Source organism: Tursiops truncatus, chromosome 1 (assembly GCF_011762595.2).
Source record: "Tursiops truncatus isolate mTurTru1 chromosome 1, mTurTru1.mat.Y, whole genome shotgun sequence".
In the NCBI taxonomy this organism is placed as follows: domain Eukaryota; kingdom Metazoa; phylum Chordata; class Mammalia; order Artiodactyla; family Delphinidae; genus Tursiops; species Tursiops truncatus.
Window position 1 is genome coordinate 98277835 of NC_047034.1, and position 21693 is coordinate 98299527.

The following is a 21693-nucleotide window of genomic DNA, read 5'->3' on the forward strand; positions in this document are numbered from 1 at the left end:
TCCAGAAATGTTTTAATCTACTAAGTTAGGAGGCACTACTAATAGATTCTGCAGTGACAAGCGCATCCCATTTCTCTAATGCAGTGGTTTTCTTACTTCAGTGTGCATCAAAATCGCCTGGAGGGCTTGTTCAACACAACTTGCTGGGCCCTAGTCCCAATTTCTGATTTAGTAGCTGTGGGATGGGCCTGAGAATTTGCATTTTTAACAAGTTCACTGGTGATGCTGAGGCTGCTGATCCACTGCTCTAGTGTATCATCAATGTAGTTTCCAGCTGTCTAATTAGAGCCATAAGCAGTGTGCTGTTTGGGGGCACTTTCCATCTTAGTTAAGAAAGCATTAATGCTACAGGATATAAGGTTTGATGAAATGAAGATATGGAGGCATCATCAGCATATTGATGTAATTCTGATTCCAAATGTCTTTCAGTCTCCCTTGTGGCCTCACACACATGCTAAATAGGATGCTACTGACAAACTAGCACTGCTCAGCCATGGGTCCTTAGGGAAACCAGCCAATCATTCAGCACTGTCCTCTAAGAAGATGAGGGAAAATCTGTTAATAATTCCCTCCAGAACTTTCTGCAAGCTTAAATAGGTGAGATTAAATTTCACAGGATAACAGAATCCCCAAAAATGCTGGTATTAAAAGTTGTTGACAGATCAGATAGAACTGCAAGAATGCTTTAGGCAGTTGGGAATCCCTAGAAGGAGGCATGAAGGTCAGGACTCAATAGACCCTCTTGAGTTGATAAATTTAAAGGATAAGGTTAGGGAAGGACTTTGTAGTTCTTATTAATTATTACTGAGAAGAATATGATACAAAATTATTTTAATAGCATAGTCCCACACACAGAGAACATACCAAGAATCTATTGTTCACATAGTCAATTTCCCAATGGCAGCAAAACATGACAGGTCTTTAATTTTGCTATATTTTAAATGGGCTCTCTATTTTACTCCCTAGCACCCCTTGGCTTCCCCCCTGTTTATTTGCCAAAATGATAACTGATTTAACTTTGATAATGCCTGTTTCTATGTATTTTAGCTATTCAGAAGGTCAACTATTTTGGTAATGCTACTTTATTATTTTTAATAATAAAATAACAGAACCAGATTGCCTGGTCTGTTAGTCAAAAATTTCTTCAACTGTTACTACAGCTCTGAAATAACACATCTTAGTGTGAAAAAATGTACCTTTTAATTGAATCCTTCTGGTACCACACAGCATGCCCCATAATAGATCATTCATGTGGCATGATCCGTAGGTCTCCCCTCAGATATTTTTAATATCAAATGATCATGTTAAAGCTACATCCGTAGATACTTTCATCATCTAAATACGGCTAGCTAAACATGCATTTTCCTACCAGTAGCTAATGTTTTCTAGTTTTTTAGTTATGAGAGATATGACCGTGGGACTATTTTTAGAAAATAAACTTTATAAGCTGGCAAATTTAATTTTACTTAGTAAGCAGCTCTTCAATATTTGTCACCTGCAAATCATTTCGGTTGACGTTCTCCACAGAAGGTGATCAAAGACCTGTTAGCATGGTTGGAGATATGAAGGTACCTGCAAACAAACACAAACACACAATTGTCCCCAGGAACACAAAGTTAATTAATGGTAGTTAATGACTCCCTTGGTACTGAGATATTAAGTATGCCTTTAATAATTTATGATGATGTGGGAATGACATTCCAAGGATCTGTATGTGTTTACATTTTGAAAAGCCTGAAATTTCAGTGTAGTATGAGAGGTAGAATGGAACAGTCAAAAAGGAATTAACTAAAAGTTGAAGTACTTGGTTCTAGGTTATATATTCTAGTCTGATGTGCCCATCTGTAAAATAAGTGTTATAACTATGCTTCTCAGAGTTTCTTCTATTTCCCCAAGTTCTGTATTTTGAACATTTAGAGAAAGATCTGTGAATGATATGGAATCTGGACAGGAAGGCTTTATCTCTCCATGGAATGAGAGCAACTCTGTACTGAAAATTTTAGCAATATCTATAAATATTACACTTGAAACGAGTTGCAGTTAATGTTTCCTCAGTCAGTTGGTGAGGTAAAGTCTGCTGCACTCAAGACATGGGTATCAAAGAAGCTGACAGGTGTGGTTGTCAGAATTCTGCACTACATGTGATAATTCAGATGGTGAGTGGAAAAAAAGGACTGTAAATAGGCCAGGAGCCAACAAATCCTGTGCCCATTCAAGATTATATATTCTAAATGCTTAATTATTTTCAAAAATCCCAAGGGGGTGGCTGCATTGTGTTGACTTAGGAATATCTGTAGAGCTAAAAACGATGTACCTTTTTTTACCAACTTTCCAATGTACATATATATACTATATATATGAAAAATATATATATACACACAGATTCATTAACAGTGAACATTTTAAACTGGTATCAAGTCACTATCAAATCTTATTAAATAATGATATTTTGTTATTACTCTATTAAACTTTATGTTGCTATTACTCTGTTAACTTTTATGTGAAATTTAGAAGCGCCTCTCTCATTAATAATATTCATCTCAGCTTTCCAATATCTTCTTTTCTTTTATATAAATTGAAAATATTAAAAATTAATTTGTATAATTTTTTAAACACATGTTCAACATGCACACAATTTAAAAGATAAAAATAAATGAAAACCACGCATGGATTAATGCAAAAACCAAAAAAAATTGTCATTCTTTTTAAAGTGATTTTTTTTCTCTTAAGAGGTGAGCTCATCCTTCAAGGTCTGCTCTAAATGTCATTTTCTCTTTGAAGGCTTCCTTAATCCCATTCTAATTAGCCTCTCCCTCCTGTGAGACCTTATAGCTCTTTATGCTTCCTATATTAGAGCACTTACCGCATAGGGTAGTTATTACTTTATACTTATCCCACAAATTAAAGTGCAGTCTCCTTCAAATGGATTGGCTCATTCAACTTGGGTCTGACTGAAAGTATAGAATAGTGCTTGATCCAAGACAACAGATCAATGAAGCACGTTGAATAAAATATTTTAGGGACATTGAAAACCTTATAGGAAGACTTTAAATGAATATGAAATGTTCAAAGTATATAATTTATATTTATGTATATACATATACCTCAAAATTACTTCTGATAGCTTTTAAATAAGTAGTTATTTTTATTTAATTATTTATATTTTAATTTAATTTTTTTTAATGTATTATATTACAATATCAACCTAGTATTAAAAGTAGATTGAAAAATGTTAATTGTTCCTGGTCTTCAGTCTCTTAAAAAATAGCTGAGAATTTTTTTTAAAAAAAGGAAAAAAAGAAATTCAACCCATCAATGTATGAAACCAATGGAAAAATGAATAAAAAGTTGTAGAATCAGAGAGGATTAGTGAGTTGCATAAAACAGAGGATCCTGATTTGTACAGAATTTATATGAAGAGGCATTTCAAGATGGAAGAAGGTACTGCAAAGGCACCAAAGTTATGCAGAAGGTAATTGTGTGAGATACTCCAACATTAGCCAGGAATGCTTGGCTGTAGCAAAATCTAAGATGAGGAACAAGAAGAGCTATAGTCAGATTTAAGAAAATGTTGTCAATCATAAGTGAGTAATGTTTAAAAATACCCTCTTCTTGTTAGAAAAGATGTATTTTATGATACCTGTGCAAAGGCATTTTAAGCCTATAAATTATGTAGGCATTGCATTTCTGGTTTGTGCAGCTCAATCACGACACAATATAGTTAAGGGGCAACTATATCAAATGTGTAGTACAACTCTCATGTGAAGAAATGTTTCCTTCTGTTCAAGATTCTTCCATTTTAAAAGCTTAAAATTAAAAGAAGCCAACTGCTTGTAACACCATAGGAGGTACTAAAAGAAGGAAACTCAACTTGTGGTTTCAGCAAACTCTTTCGCCCAAGAAAAGAATAATTGAAGAATTAGCTTGTAGGTCCAGAGAGTGGTAAGCATATCAAAATTGCTCTGCATTCCACCACAGACTGTGAGTCTGTATAAACCAAAAAGTACAAAATACATTAGGAAGTATTTAGTAAATTAAAGATGAGATCAAGAGTGGATTGTCAGAGTTTACTGACTCTTTATCGTCCTTCGTCTCCTTGGTAACCAAAATAACCAGAAGATTGGATTGTGAAATCAAACTCACATGAATTAGAGATATAACTTGTATCGAGCTTTATAAATAATTTCAAGGATATAAGTAAACATGAAGTGTGGGGTAAACAAGAGGAGGTGCAAGACCGCTAGTACAGTTCTCCAGGTCCCATCCTGCTGCATCAGGGTGTGCTTTTGTTCAGAATAACGTAGGGTCTCTAAGTAACATTTGTAGCTCCATCACTTACACAAAAAGAAGCTGTTTTAACTATAAAGCATCTCCAGTTTATACTCAGATAGTTACATAGTTTATTTGACTCTTTAGAGAGAACCTTGCTGTATAAATCCATATTTCCCAGGTTTTGTTTACCATAGCAATCCTAGACTAGCAGGTATATCTTGCCAAAAGCTTTACGCAGATAAGGTCTCTCCCACTTGCAAATGCTGGTAGTTTGTTTTCCATTAGCATGTTTACAAGGGGATTTAACCAGGTCACTTTTCTTTCTTTCTTGAGATTAACTTTCTTACCATCCTACATCTTCCCTTACCAAAGGAAGATAATCTATTCCATACCAGGATTTCTCAGTAACTAATTCCTACTCATCCTTCAAGATTAGTTTATGCTGTATCTTTTCCAGGCTGACCTTTCTTGACCTGCACAACTGCTGTGTAAAATGCCCTTTTATCTGTCATTAGAACAGAAGGTGTTTATATGTTATCACACAATATAATTGCAGATTTGTCTGCCTCTATGAGATTTTTGAAAGTAGGGATTATTTTATTAACGGCAGCACCTAGCACCATTTTTGTACATAATAAGTACTTAATAAATATATGGTAAATTTATAAATTAATTGGACTCATTATGTAGTATGAATAAATTTAACAGCGATGAAATAAAAGATAATATTGTCCAGGATTATCACTGGCCAAAGCAGACTGCCAGACAATTTTGATTTGAAATACCATCTCTGAGGTCCTCATGTTCATACAGAATTGATAAATTGTTAAATGTCTAGCTATTAGAGGATAATCTTTACAAAGAATATAGTTTCTTCATATCGTTTCTCAAACTTTGGCAACTAGAGTTTAATGTATGCTAGTTTTGAATTCTGCTAATTATGGTTTATAACCTATGCTTACTTTGCCTATATGCAATCTAAAAATGAGTTGACATCATGCTTTTAATTATAGTAAATTAAGTTGTTTCATAATTTCCACAGTATGATGCCTGTAATATTAATCAGACCAAATCATCATATTACATAAAGTTAATCATTAAAATGATGATCATTATTGCATGTTATAGCACTCTATTTTTATTTCACTCTGCATCAACCACATATTATCCCTGAATATGGAGGTAAAAATCAAAGCTAAGAAGTGTTTTTTTTTCACTTTGCTCATACAGTATGAAAAGAAAGGAACAATTTGATTTACTGAACCTCAAAAATGGAACCTTATAGATGCTTTTGTCTTTTATTCCCTTGAGTAATTATTGGTGGAGAAAAAGACAAGAGATATTTGTATGTTTGCTTGATGTACCACTTGTTCCTCATGAGAACAGGCTCCATCAAACAAATAAATATGTGTGCCATGAACAGGAGTGTCCATATACCAAACTCTGAGCTGCTGATTATTAATGATCATTAACAAACATTAGGTATTAAAAGGCACTAACATTGACATCTGTGAACTAATTAGCCCAGAAGGCTGATTAATTTGAACAATAAAATATTAAGACCCACAGCATGAGGTTAGACCACTGGTCACTTTGGTCCATCATTTTCATATGACAGTGTAACTGACAACTGAGGAGAAGTACCATTTGCTTTCTGATTTCAAACTCACAACATAGGATGCTCTGGTCAGGTAGCATGTCTTTTGCATGTTCTGTGTTCCTTGCTTTAGGATGGATGTTTAGTAACTGTTGACTCCACATACTACTAATTGGTTTTCCTTTTGTTAGCTTGAATGTCCTTTGGGTTTTCATATTAGTCATTCATTTTGGTAAACAAAATGTTATTCAGTGTCTACTGTGTGCCAGTTATTTTGATAGATACTGATACGGCTGAAATTCACTTGATAACCTTCCATGTGGCATATCAGCTGGAGTATATCCTGATTTGCCAGGCATCTGTCTGAATGTTCATTTGTTTGTACTCATCATTTGTTAAATATTTGAATGTCACTCCTGGACACTGGGGATAGAAAGTTAGTAAGATATTCTTTCTGTACTTAAAGAGTTTTTTTTGAAGTTTACTGTCTAACAAATAAATGTATTTAAATTCTATTTTAATTTTCCACCTTTATATCTTGAGATGATATGTTTTATGTTTCTACTATTTGCTTTATGAAGTAGTACTTCTTTGTTCTAAACTTATCCTTCCTCTGGATTCAAGGAGTCTCCATTAACTAATTTACAATATTGGGTTCATAAATCCATCACTTGGTTCCTGTATTTCATGATTATATAGTACCTCTAAACTTACTTAGACTAGGAAGCTTGGATTTCCTCTTCCCACTGAAGGCAGCCTTTATCCAGCCAACTCCTTACCTTTAATTTGCCTTTAGCTAGATCCTTTCCTGTTCGAATTCGCCTTGTTTTGAGAGTCAACAACTGGAACCATACAAAGTCTCATTATTTCAAATATACCACAATTTCTGCCTTTGAATAAAACTGAATACCGCAGGATTTTGTTCTAGCCATATCAGGATTTTAGCTAAGCTTTGCCATCTCTTGATATACCTTTGGTTTCTCTGATCCTCAGTTTCTCTTCTGTAGGAAGGAAATAATACTTCTTCCCACAAAGTGTTGGTTGTGAGGCCAGCAAGCAGCAGAGTGCCAGAGGTCGGTTGATAAATCTGTAAATCATGATGATATCCAGGGTGTTATTGGCTTTTTGAGCCACAACAGGGAGAAAAACTTGGTTTGAAGAAATACTTAAAAAATAACTAATATATAGGTGTCACATCTCCTGTGTGAAAATTAAAATGAGTTATGTATAAAGCACTTAAAGGATAGCTGCTATGTAAGTATTTATTATTATTATTTTTGTCTTGTCAGACAGATTTCTTGAACAGTGAAAATAAATTCCTCTGTTGTCCACAAATAATGCAAAGGATATTTCACTTAACATATGGCTTCACTTACTTTCAATTCTCATTTTCCTAATATTCCCCTATTGACTAAGATATATCTTATTATCTCAGTTCTTTTTTCAATATAATGTCAATACTTTCCAAATAATTACATATGTTCGTCATGTCTTTCTATCTTTCCTTTAAAAGTTTTTTCCCCTCTTTTATGTAAAATGAAAAATCTAGGTACCTAATAGAAAAATAGCAGGAAGGAGTGTGATTTGTGTCTGCTGCCCAATAGTCTAATCTTAAATGTTTGAGAAAGTAAATAACATTGCAAGTTTCAAAAGCAGAATTTTAGGGCTTCCCCAGTGGCGCAGTGGTTGAGAGTCCTCCTGCCGATGCAGGGAACACGGAGTTCGTGCCCCGGTCCGGGAGGATCCCACATGCCACGGAGCGGCTGGGCCCGTGACCCATGGCCGCTGAGCCTGCGCGTCCGGACCCTGTGCTCCGCAACGGGAGAGGCCACAACAGTGAGAGGTCCGCGTACCGCCAAAAAAAAAAAAAAAAAAAAAAAAAAAGCAGAATTTTAGAATAGTCTTTTTGAGGGCCAATGTATATACCTGCTGACTTTCGTGCACTGTCAGATAGCTGGCATGAATACTAAATATTTGGTATCAACCCTGGCATATATGGAAAATTATGATATGAGCTAAGGATACATTAACATATGGTTTCTTCATGTTCATAACTCTACGTAGGTTTTAGAATATAGGTTTTAGTCAAAAGCCATGGTAAGAGTACTACTGAAGCATGTTCAAGCATAAATCATTTGGTAACCTTATTTTAAATTCTTAAAAGTTTTGATTTGTTTGCAGTGTTCAATTTTTGTTTCTAAATTAAATGCCAGATTTGGCAAAAAGTATGTGAGATTATCTACATCTAATAATATATACTGTCTAAGTATTCATAGTTAAGAAGAGTAGAATGGGACAAAACAGGCCCTAAATCAGTCTGAGACATGCTCTCAATATGTGTACAGCCAAGTTCAGGGTTTTATTTCTGCCCTCCACAGAGAGGAGTACTATTATAAATACACATCGTGTATTGATTTATTCAAACCATAAACATTTGGCATTGTTATCCAGTCAAGTTTGGCATTATCATTAAAATTTAGCATCACTTGACATTTTTGAAACACAATAACTGGTTTATATTGAGCTATAAGGCACTGCATTATGCAAATGGGACAAAAGAGATACAGAAAACATATCATGGTATGTTTTATTTATTTTTTAATTTGAGGTATTTAAGGAATATTTTGCTTTCCAGACATCGCACATTTTTATTTTGTAGAAATTTAAAGAGTAGTCCAAGTTTCTTGGGGCTTTCCTTTTTTTACCTTTGTTGTTGGGCTACCTTTCTATTGGAGTCATAATCCTATTGCTAAGTGATACTAAATAGATTGAAGAATGATTTGGGGAAAAAGTGAATTCAGAAAAAGACAACTACAAATAAATTGCATTTATTTTCACCTTCTACATGTTAAGTTCTGCTTTAGGTGTTTTACATTTCTGAATTGCCTTAAACAACACCACATACCAATTAGTTAGGTATTGTTATCCTGTTTTTATATATAAGGAACTTGAAGGTCAAAGAGATTCAGCAACTATGCCAAATAAGCAGTGGAAGTGGGTTTCAAAACTGATTCAGTTCCACTTACTTCTGTTTTCCTTCTAAACCATGAGCAGTTTGAGATCCACTGTTCTGTATACTTACCACCCACACTACCCACTTATGTAGTACTTTTGCTATTGCTAACCTCTTAATTTTATAATGCAAAGTAAAATATTGTGTGATAATAGCTTAGGTAGTCCAATTTTTAAGCCATTAAAACCAGTATTCAAAAAATATCCTAAGTAAGATGTAGATTGAAATAGCTTCATGCCAATATTTGGTAATATATTGCATTTCTCAAATTAAAAAAAAAATTATCAGCCCTTGAAGGAGTCATTTTAGATTTTTTTTCTAATTACCCCCACACTGTTATTTTAATATACTAGATATTCTGTATATCTGTTTATAAGTTATGGCTCTATGCTTTATGTTATCTAAGAATTTTTCTTCCCCAAGAATCAATTTTGCTCCCTTATGGGCAATATTAGTCTCATGGAGAATACATGGTATAGATCTGTTGAGTTCAGAGACAGCTATAATCTACAATGACAGTAGTTCACAAAATATCACTTCTGGACCAGCAGCAAAGCATCACCTAGGAATTTGTTAGAAATGCGCATCTTCAGGACTCATCCAGTCCTATAGAACTAGGAACCTTGGGGGTGGGCCTATGCAGTGTTTGAACAAGCCCTCTAAGGTGATTCTGATGCACTGTAAAGTTTGGAACCGCTAGTTATGGATAGAGCGCTGAGAGATGGGTCCATGGCTTCAGAACAACGTTGAGCAAGTTACTCTGTGTCTCAGTTTTTTCATCTTGATGTAGCCCAGATAATTCCTGGTTTGAAGCCTTACACACACAACTTTCTCAGCCTCACTTGTCAACTGAGAATCTACCTGTCTTCCATGGGGTAGGGAAAGAATAAGACTCAACACCCTCTCAACCTCTTTAGTGGGACGTTTTTATATCTTTTGGAAAAGACTACTCAACAGACTGGTTAGGATCACATTAAAAAATGCCTGTATTTCCTCCAAAACAGTAAGTGGAATAAATAAATATCAACATTCTGTCTTAATAGAAATCCCTTTATGGGCACGAAAACAAACAAAAACTAGGGTGCCTAATTTTATGGCACAATAAATTATGTGAGATATGTGGAATAACTGGGAATTTGTCAAGAGGAGCATGCTTGTTTCCTGAAATTTTCGTGTATATTTTTACACAAAAAGTAAAAATAAATCTTATTTATTTCTTGGTTCTACAGAATTCCTCTAATCTATTTTCCTACCTACCATTCTAATCACTTACTTCCAGAGACTGGCTCACCCACTTTATTGACTTTTTTCCAGCTTAGGTATATACAGTCTGGTAATAATAATAAGAATTTATTTTCATATAATGCAGAATTAAAAAGAGAACTTAACCTACAGAAATGAAAGCATAAGGAGACCAGGCTACTATAGTGAGAAACGTCACACATCACCAACCGTAGGGCATGCACAACCTAAAACTTGAGAAGCATCTTGTCATGCCATGATCTATAAAATTCCACATGACAACTTCAGTCTAAGACTCTCCTGAGTCAGTGATTTATAAAACGTGAATAGCTGATAACTGAACCTCAGCTTTGGTGAAAGAAAAAACTTCATGTTTATTTAAACATTATAAGCTTTAGCATGTATAATTGAATTAAAAATCAAATATTAAATAAAGAAGAAACATTTTCGAGTTTTTCTCTATTCTGTTTCATTTTAGATGGAGCTTGCGAAGGAAGAAAAATGTGAATTTTTGCCTTTCCTGTCCCCACGGAAGGTTATCGTAAAAGGCGGGAGAATTGTTGCTGTGCAGTTTGTTCGGACAGAGCAAGATGAAACCGGAAACTGGAATGAAGATGAAGATCAGATAGTCCATCTGAAAGCCGATGTGGTCATCAGTGCCTTTGGCTCAGTTCTGAGTGATCCTAAAGGTAGAGTGTTCGGGAGCTGAAATGTGTTATGAATTGTCTGTTATTTTACTGCCATAATGGTTTCCAGCTTTCAGGGAATTGTTTTTCACTTGAACATTCATTTCCTTCTTCTAGTATGGAATGCAAGAAATCTTGATTTATAAGATGTAGAAATGGTATTTAATGTTTACAGAGAATTATTTTTAAGGTAGTGGGAATTGAAAAGAACATTAACCTTTCTTTTAAGCTTATAATCAAAATACATGTTCTACTTTGTAATAATTTTTGCCTTGTTTCCTCTATAAGAATAGCTTTTTCTTCAATTAGACCTAGAGTAAGAAAATGTGACAGATAAGTTGTAAGAGCCAATCTTCAGTGATTCAAGCAAATTAGGATCTAATGAATAGTCAAAAATAGAATTCATGTTGACTACTATCTTCATGCCAAATCATCACTAGAGACATCAAAATTATCAAATTAGGAAGTTTGAACTCCTGTCATTTCATTTAAATGGCATAAATGGACATGCTAAGAAAGAACAAAATGCTTAAAAAAAAGACAATGAGAAAAGGAAATGTTTTATATAGCATTCCAAATGAATAATAAGTCAACCAACTAAGACTATTTTGTGTTAAGTTTTCCCCACACACAGTGTTTCTGTGGACCATTGTATATAAAGCTTAGGTACCTCCCCATGCCTTCATTTTGCAAATCTTTTACCTTTTACTACACGCTGTCAAAATGACAATTAACTATTTTATTAACTAAAAGGAAAATAAAAGAAAGTTTCTCTCTGTCAGAGATTCATTAAGAAAAACAGTAACCAAAAAAAGAAAAAATCTAAACCTGACAATTGCTATAACTTTCTACTATATCTATGCTAAAATTACATTTTGTGTCTGAAATAGAAGAGATATATACTTGGAAATGTGCATATTTCTGCAACAGATAAGTGAAAATTTTAACCACTCATCAAGATATTTTATCTGCAGGACATCAAACATCTTGGTATTTGGAAACATCCAGATGTTTAATGTCATCAAGATAAATGTTTTTGAATAGCTGGATGATGGCCTGAATTTGTCACTTTTCATCTAGACGTTTATGTGATATGTAGACATAGTCACAGTGTGGTTTGCTATTTGTTGATGAGTTCAGCAAGGAAAAAAAGAACAACGTATAAATTGCATTCTATTATCTAAAAAAATCATACTGTTCTTACTGCTCTGCATATGACCAAAAATTGAGTAAAAAGTTGAATCATATTTAACTTACAATTCTGTTGATTATTTGCCTATCAAAAATAATTTATTTTACCATCTAAATTTATGTTCCACAACTGACAACTCTAATATTAAGAAAAATATATCTTTTTCTAAGCAAACTTAAAGTAGATATGACTTAGAAAATCATAGAAAACAGCTTTCCAAAGCTTATGTTCCTGTGTGTGCGAAAGATTTAACTTAGTATTTAAAATATGAAGTAGAAGAAAAGAGAATTTGATTTATTTGTGCTTATTTGACGAAGTCATTTAAGAATTTATTTGTGTATTTTATTCCAAAATTTACTTGTGTTTGTTTCTTCCAGTGCTCTACATGTGTTACCCCTTATACATTAGAGAAATCAAGGAAAAATGGTTCTTCACTTTCCTTTCTTCCCCCCTCCTGCTGACTTGAAAAGCAAACTGCTTGGGAAATTTTTCCTCAAATAGAATTACTTGCTTTATGAGGGCCCTTCAATATTGACATTAATAAGAGCTACTTTCAAGTTAGAGGGGAGCTGGAAGAGTTGGAATATTAAATAGCATTCATGCCTCTACTGCTTTCTAAATATATTCAATATTGTTTTTTGAATGGAAAGCATTTAAAAAATAGTAGAGAGAATCATTATTTGTTAGAAGTTGATCAAGAAGATCTTGTCTAAATGGTATTTAAAATCTTAAAATAATAATTTCAAAGAAAACTTTCATGTGCACATGTATCAGGTATAGTGAAAATCAGTTTATAGGAAGCAATTTGTCCGTTTGGCTAAGAAGAGAAGATATTCATGTCTCCCTCTTCTACCCTGAATTTTATCCCTTCTTGATACCCGTGTGATGTGATTTATGTGTGGTACCTTTGTGATTATTACATATGTGGTATGATATATTTTAATATATTTACTTATAATCTCTTTCCTTAAACATCAACCTGCTTTTCTACCCTTCTTCTTCTGTCCTTCCCAACCTCACTTTGCACAGGCTCCAGTGAACTTCATGCCAAACTCAGTGACATCTTTTCAGTCCATATTCTATTTTCTGCATTTGACAGTGTTAAATATTTCTTTCTGTTTGAAAAACTCTCTTCCGAGTCACTTAACCTTTCTGAGCCTCAGCTTTCTTCCTCTGTAAAAAAACAATGATAATAATATATACTCTTCCTACCTCTCAGGACTGTTGTCAGAATTAAAATATAATGGGAAAGTGCTTTGGAAATGAAACTGTAACACATTATTATTGTTTATGACACTCCATTTTCTTTTTTTAAAAAAAGATTATGTATTTTATTTATTTATTTTTGGCTGTGTTGGTTCTTTGTTGCTGCAAATGGGCTTTCTCTAGTTGCGGTGAGTGGGGGCTACTCTTCCTTGCGGTGCTCGGGCTTCTCATTGCAGTGGCTTCTCTTGTTGCGGAGCATGGCCTCTAGGCGCACGAGCTTCAGTAGTTGCAGCTCATGGGCTCGGTGGTTGTGGCTCGCAGACTTAGTTGCTCCATGGCATGTGGGATCTTCGCGGAACAGGGCTCGAACCCGTGTCCCCTGCATTGGCAGGCGGATTCTTAACCACTGTGCCACCAGCGAAGTCCAACACTCCATTTTCTTGCTTTTTCTTTTAACTATTCCTTTCCTACTGTCACTGACTGCTTTTCTTCCTCTAGCTTTCCAAAGTTCAGACTTTGCCCATTTCTCTTCTTAATATATTTATTCCTTTACTGACCTGATTCATTCATTCATTCATTTATTCACACATGCATTAATTCCTGTAAGAAATATTTAATGAACAACTTCTGTGTGCCAAGTAATAGCTAGATTACAGTAGACACTATTGCACTTCTGTGTAAAATGACTCTGCAGTCTCTTTCTCCACTCTCTGTGTCTCAGAAGACATTTCATCATATATTTATGCCCATGCATGTAACAATGATTTAGTGAGTTTCTAGAGAATGCCAGGTACCAAATTGTATTCTGGAGAGTACAAAGATGAATGATGCTTTCCTTATACTTAAAAACCTCACAAACTGGTGTTGGAGGCAGACCTGCAAACAAATAGTTGTTTTATCAAGTTAAGAATACATTTAGAGAGATATGCCCAGAGTAAGGAAGGATCACCTCATCAGGTTTCCTTAAGGCAGATTTCTTCTCAAGTTCGCTGTCACACCATAGTTCTCCTATCACTAAAGTCCAAAAGTGGTGTTCCAGATTCAGATATCTAATTCCAATTTTACTTTTTATTAAATTCAACAATTTTACCCTACACAATAGGATGAAGCGCCTACGCCTTAGTACTTGAGAACTTCAGGAAATGATTTTATGTATACTACGTGCCTGACTTTACGTTCCACTGTTCCCTCTTGAAGTGTTCCTCCCAGTATCTAATACAGGGTGGATTCCAAAGCGGTTAATTTAGAAAGTCCTTGGTGAATGCATTATGTAAATATATGCTGAAGAATTCAAGGAATGAAATAAACTTGACAGAGTACATATAAAGTACAGTGATAATTTATACTCTCAGCATTGTCTGATTACAATAATATTTTAAATGAAAATAGTAGTGAAATGAAATTGTAGTGTCTCAATTATATCAATAATAGGTATTTGTAAAGGTAAACTAAGTTGGGAATTTGCAGAAAATTAAATTTTTAATCTCACTTTTTTCTGATATACGGCATCACTTTTGCAAGTCCATTAATTTGTGTGTTTCGCAAAGGAGAATATAAAATAACTTTATTTAGTATTAAGCACCCAATATATCTGTAATAAATATTTCCTGTCAGAAAAATAGTTAGTGCCTCATAGCTTAAAGAAAAGATAAGTACGTCAAATTTATAAAACAAATTTGTATAATATCCTTGGATTACAGTTGCTAATTATTTCATTGTTCCTAAGGCTTGTAACAATTATAAGTAATCATCATTATTTTATTTAATTCTATTTTATTTCTCTTTTTTTGGGATTGTAGTAGTAAGTGGGAAATAAGAACAAAAGACTCTGTATTCCACATCCCTGTGCATGGAATATATGTGTGCTTATTATGAGCACAATTTAATTGAATCCTTCATTAACTACTGTCCAAATTCTAAAGGCAGTGTGGTGTCCAATTTCTAATTTGATTGGTATGATAAAGTCTTAGTCTTATTTAATATCTTTCCTATGAAAAACTGAGAGTGGTTCCACATTTTCAAAATTCTCATCCATTTTCTCTAACTATATAAGATTCCAAATCACCTCAAATTTGGATTTTAGTATTGAAGACTGATTTTAAAGGCTGTCAGTAAATTAAGCACAAGCTACCTTTAACTGGCATTTCTACTCCACAAATGTTGCCCTTCACTGGAAATTTTAACACATTTATTTATTTATTTTAAAAGTATGTATTTCATAATATAGGAAGTCTCGTCTTCTATTAAACACCAATGTCAGTGTTTATGGAATTGAATTTTCCCTCTTTTTGTTTGTTTGGACAATGTCAAGTTTGAGAGACTTTTTCCTTATTTTATTCCCTTCTCTTTCCGTTTTGAACCAAACTGCCAGTTGTGAAAGCGTGCATATCTTCATTGTTGGTTTGGAATTGATAAGGAGAATGCGTTACCATTTTCACTGAACTCACAGTTTCATTTTTCCAGTGGAGGTGATAACAGTCGCCTTGTCCTCACATTCCTAGTTGACACAGTTTTATGTGTCTTTGACTATGCTTTCAGACAACTGAAGGAAGGCACTTTAGCCATGACCTCTGTGCCTCTTTCATGCACTACAGCACGTCATCCTCTCGTTCTTTTGAAGTGTCCACTGTGAAAAGAGCTATGTGTTTTCATCTTCCAGAACCTATTATAATTTATCTTCCAATTAGATTGTAAACCCCAAAAAGGCATAGACTGTACCTTTATAGTAAGTTGTAGTCCCAATAGTGGCCAACATATTATTGTACCCATAATAGATGCACAATATATATTTGTGCATTTGACTTGACTTGATTCATGTTAAGATATTAATTTTATTACACCTAGTTGTTATTTTTTCCTGCTGTGGGGTCAGTTTGGTTTACTTTTCTTAGAAAGCACAAATGTTAGACAAGTAGTTCTGTTTTTCTATTGCTATTGATGTTTTCCCCTGTTTTGGCATAAATTGTTGCACTCTTTATAATCCAATAAATAGGACACTAATTAGAGTTCCTCTGGTAGAGCAGCTTAGAGCAAGGGCTCTGGAGCCAGGCTGCCCCTCTGGAAATCTGGCTCCCTTAGTCTCTTCATACTTTGTGGTCTTGTGGTCTCGATCTTTTAAGAGGGAAGATTATAGCATCTACCTTCTAGGGTTATTTTAAGAATAAATAAATTAATAATATATGTAAAGCACTTAGATATATGTCTAGCACATAGTGAGCATCTCTTAACATTTTGGATATTATGCTTGTGTAACAAAATCATATTTTAATAATTAAATTGAGTTATATTATACCCTTATGACATTATGAATGTTGTCTAGGAATGAAAGCATTTGAAAATTAGGACTTCATTTGGGGACCTGCAGGCTTCGTCCACATGTCTTTGTAAAATAAGTGAAGCAGATGCTCTTACAATTTATGATTTTTTAAATGAGAAGATGTTTCCTACATTTGGTTATTTTTATTTACAGAAAAAAGATTACACAGCTTGTAACTGTATCATATGTTTTAAAAATGTGTTATTATCAATTCTGATGATTTTCATACCATTGAGAGGAATTTTCTTTCAACTAATTGTTAGTAGTTAGAAAACTCCATTTTGTGTTTTCATAAATCATGTATATAAAGAGCAGAGGATATTTTTAATATCTTTGTTTTTTCCTCTTAAACATGGTAAAACTGGGCCAAATTCTTGGTTTGTTTGCTCACTTTTATCTTAAAATGGAAAGAGAAGCACTTTAGAGGATACTAAGCTTGAGCTCTTAAGCATTTGAAAATTATGGTATGAGATAACTAAGATTAAAAACCTTTGTTTTTTGGAAGGAAAGATAGGATGAATGATGTGTAAAACTGACTCAGGATAGTGCTGCACAGTACTGCTCAGGAGAGCAAATCACAAGGTGACTGAATTCTCTGGGCATAGCAGGGGATGCATGGCTTTTCTTCTAGGAAAGGAGTTTATACACTTCACCCAGTGCCTACATTTTCTTCCTGCTTATCTTACTAGAGACAAGGAAACATGAAGCCCAGTTCTTTCTGAAGATTTAAGGAAACCCTCAGAAAGCAACTTCCTTCATAGCATTAGTTGCAATTAGTTCCATAAGGGAGTGAGATGTTTTTTGGGGGGGAGGGGAACGATGGTGGAGAGGCTTTAAAATTGCTTACCAGTTCCCTCAGAAAATTATTTCAAAACCTCATGGGGTAAATAAAATGTTCTGCCAGTACTAGCTTCAAGTGTAGTTTGATTCACTTGCTTCCTACCCTGAGAAAAGATGCAGGCCATGGGTTAGTTTGCCTTGTTCTGGCCTAAGCCAGAGCTAGAAATTGCTATGTAGGCAAGAAATGGTGTGCATGAGACTGTGACAGTGCAGATATTTAGGAATTTTTCAAATGGGCCCATTTTTTCCTCAATTATTTTAGGTGTTGGGAAAAACCTAGAAAAGATGTTTTAAACTGAGCACTAGATGAGTCAAGTGCCCAATAATAATAGTTACCTGTGCTTGAAAAGACATGGCATCAGTATGTTTGATTTGTTTCTTTCCTTATTAAAATGTTACTTATATGCTACTTCTCTAATGGAAATGGGAACACTGAGGCATTTTAATAACCCCTTTTTATTTTAACCAATATGTTTCATTTTTCAAACAATAAAGTATGTCCTTCAGAAGCCATTCATGGCACTTAGAGATTCAGCAAACTTTTCTTTGAACAATTGTCCACTCTTTGTGGCCTTCAGCTTTCATCATTCCTCTTCTGCCTTACCAAAAATAAAGAGGAAGGGGAAGGAGTGGAGTACCAAGTTGAAAATGTGTCATAATTGGTTAGATTATCCCTGTTGCATGCATTTTTATAAACAGAAATGTTTACAATATAGTTTCAAAGAACAGGTTAAGGAATACTGCACTTTATTGATAGATCAGAGAACTTTTTAACTAATGGCACAAATGTTAGAGGCAGGACCTCACTAATGATTAATACAACTAAGAATGGATGAGAAAGAACTGAAAAATAAAGTTGTCAGTCCAATGTAACTTATGGATATGTTACAATACAGTAACTTGCGTAGAAGTTTTCCTTACATACATTTCCAAACGTGCTGGAAGGGATTTAAGAGATAATGTATTCTAGACTCCTAATTTCACAGATTTATTTGTTTAGCTAATGACTTCTGATGGCCTGCTATTCCAGGCCCTGGGCTGTATTCTGGGGATAAAGTGTGAAAAAGGTGTATGCAAACTTTGCCTCTAGGAATGCAGTTTAATAAATTGTGCCGGGAGAAGTTTAGAGTCCTAGGGAAGCGCAAAACATAGTCTGAAGGTTCAGAGAAACTTCCTAGAGGAAGTGGGTTGTAAATTGAAGGCTGAGTGATGTGTAGGAGTTTCCAGGTGGAATGGGGGTGGAAGGGAGGGAGCCACGGGGAGATTATGCAACTTGCTCAACACCATACTGTTAGATTAAGTAGTCATTTTACAGTCATTTTTAAAAGCTATATTAAAAAAAACAGCATGTCTTTAGAAAGTTGTCATCAGCCTACTTATTTCATGCATGTTCTCATCTTTATAAATGAAGGTCTGAATTTTGCATTTTTATTTCTAAAATTGAACTTTTAATTTTATGATTTTTACTATTCATTCTCTCATTATTTTTCATGCAATGAACATTTTATAATATCCAAATATGTTATAGGCCCTGTCCAGGCACTAAGAATACAAGCATGAGTAAAAGAGAGTCTTTGCCTCCCAGGGACTCATAGGCTAATGAGAGAAACAGGCATGTAAATACATAAATTGTAGCATAATGTGCTAATTTGAGATGATATTTGGACTGGGTTTTAGGGCTTGAGTAGGAGTTTCTTTGTTAGAGGGAATATTCATATACAAAGTACAAGCTGATGAATGGCCTCAGGTGACCAGACAATAGTGAGAAAGTCTGTTTAGCTGGGGCAGATGCCGTATGGTAAGATAAGGTGGGAAGTGGGTAGGGGCAAGATGGCAGGAAATTTGGCTACAAATTTTTGTGGAGTTAAGAGACTTATATGCTAAGCCAGGAGTTTTGAATTTTATCCTATAGACACCCAGGTGAAAATGAGGGGGTTTAAATATGGGAGAGACCTTTATGTTAATGAGGTAACTCTGGTAGGTGATGGATCTTCCATCTCTCTGCTTGGGTTTGCAGCATTTGTAATATTCTTCAGATAGTTGGGAGTTAGAAACCATGAAGTCACCTTTGAGGTGGTTCATATCAGAAGACAAGTGTGTTTCCTAGTACTGGATGCCTGAAATAAGCAAAGTTACTCACCAGTCACAGGTAAGATCCAACAATTGCAGGTCCCCTGTTGGGAAGCTGCAGCAGTAAGATTTTCAGTGTTCAGGGAGGGAGACAACCTGTGCTCAACTGGGGAGCTACCAAGCTATAAGCTTGACAAGGGTGTGTCATGCATGCCTAATTTCTTCTTCCAGATCCACTAATTATAATTACTGAATTCAGCTTTTCTAAGAGAGGTAAGATACAGAGAGACACCGCGAGTGTTATACCAATAATTGTTTCCCCACATGGAAGGAAGCATCAGGAGTGTGGAATAAGCATGTTGCTCCAAGGTGGCCTGGGATTAAGACAGAATAGTATCGATCAAACCAGTTAAAAGACTTGTTGTCAGTTTGCGTGGCTACTAATTAAGACCCAGATTAAATTAAAGGACATAGAACTGCAGAAGAACATTCAGAATCCAGACATAATTTTTACGTAGGCAGTCAGGGTTTGGTCATCTGATAAAGGGGTGGAATATGGAGTATCTGGCATGGGAATCTGATCAGATGTCCATAATGCCTACAGAACTCACAAATGCAGCAGACAGAACAGATCTGAGGGAAATGGTGATGTGTGTCATTCTGATTTGCTAATCCATTCAACAACTGGAAATACGACTAGAACTAAGAACATTCTGATTGAAAAGAGACATTAAGAATCATTATCTATCATTTGTCTGTCTTTTCACTGTCATAACCTAGTGCCCAGAACAGTGGTTATTCATTGATTGAATTAATGAATAAAAGCTGGTATAACTTGTACTTTAGATAACAACTTCTTAAAAGTATGATGAAAGAGGACACGTGGTATTTGGAAATCCAGAAGGATCTCACCTACCATATTATGAAGAGGAAAACAATCAGCTTTTGTTATTGCTGCTTTTTAGGTGGTAAATATCTTTGGAGGACATGGCATCAAGACAGTTTTAATCCATGGTTCTGTACCTTCCCCCTTTCACTAATGCAGTTGGTTCCTGATGCTACCGTTTCATTTCATAATGCCTGAGTAATAAAAGGTGATATATCCTTTGTATCGTTGGCCCAGTGATGAGAATGAATCCTTTTTTAGTCCTCCCTGTACATTGTCTGGCTTTTAACTGTATTTTAGGCAAGAAGCATTCTCAGGAAACCAATAGTAAAACTACATATTTTCTTAAAAATTGTCCTAATTATCAAATTTTTTTCTGGCTGAAAGATTTATTGTCTTTCTATTACAGAATACACTGTGCAGAGTGAGGATAAAGTGGTAGGATTTAAAGCAAGTACTGGCATTTCTGCAGAGTAACCATCCAAAATAATGGAATCTTTGCACAGTTTTTCTTTGGAATTATTTTAAAGGGGTGAAGGTGATGAGGAGGGAGGTGAAACTGATAACAGTGTTGAAAGTGACTTGGACTCAACATCACATCACTTACAACTGCCTTAGACATCCGTTTGAAGCACAACATGATATTTCTGTAATTATTTTACTTCCCTCTAATAACTGCATAGGAATAGGTTTGTTTCCCCAGTGAATAGCTCTGTTCAGAGCCTTCCCTTATCTTTGTTTTCCAGGTTTCACTAGTGGTTGATATCATATGCATTCTCACAGGGAGACAGTGGATAAATCAGTACTTTTCCATCAAATCAAAGATTACATACAAGAAGTAGAGCAGTGGCATGTAACAAGTTTTGCTGGGGAAAGAAGGTAGAAAATGGACAAAATAACATAATTGTTTCAGAGAATAGAAATCTTAAAACGTAGGAAAATGTTATTCAACATAGAGTGAGTGTAATACATGTCCAGAGCTTTGTTTACCATAGCCTATTATATTTCTTTTAAATACTAGTTAGCTTATGGTTTATTCTGAAACCAAAGATTCTTGTGAAGTGTTAAACTACAGTAAGCTGCTGCTGTGAGATGTAAAATCAAGATATAAAATTTAGTGAAATTATAAATTTAGTAATGATGTAGATTCATCATGTTCTTAGTAATATGTATTTGGTATTACAGAATAGTTTTGTTAATTACTTTGCATTTGTATTCTTGGCTCAAATCACAAAATAAAAATAACAGTATACCTATTTAAAATAGTCTTTGGTTAAATTAGATATTGACCTACATACATGTAAGTTGTAATTTCATCAGTTAGAAAATTACATTGGATCATATTTAATAGATAGCACCCCAGTATGGAAGCT

At 34.7% G+C, this 21693-nt stretch overlaps 1 protein-coding gene across 3 annotated transcripts in view; it reads left to right on the plus strand.

Annotated features, from left to right (window-relative positions):
* Positions 1-21693, plus strand: part of DPYD (dihydropyrimidine dehydrogenase) — an 810457-nt gene that overhangs the window by 354364 nt on the left and 434400 nt on the right. For all 3 annotated transcript variants that reach the window (XM_019919998.2, XM_073810605.1, XM_073810614.1), the window contains one exon: positions 10603-10813. In XM_019919998.2, the coding sequence (XP_019775557.1) occupies positions 10603-10813 (211 nt within the window). The remainder of the gene's footprint in view (positions 1-10602; positions 10814-21693) is intronic.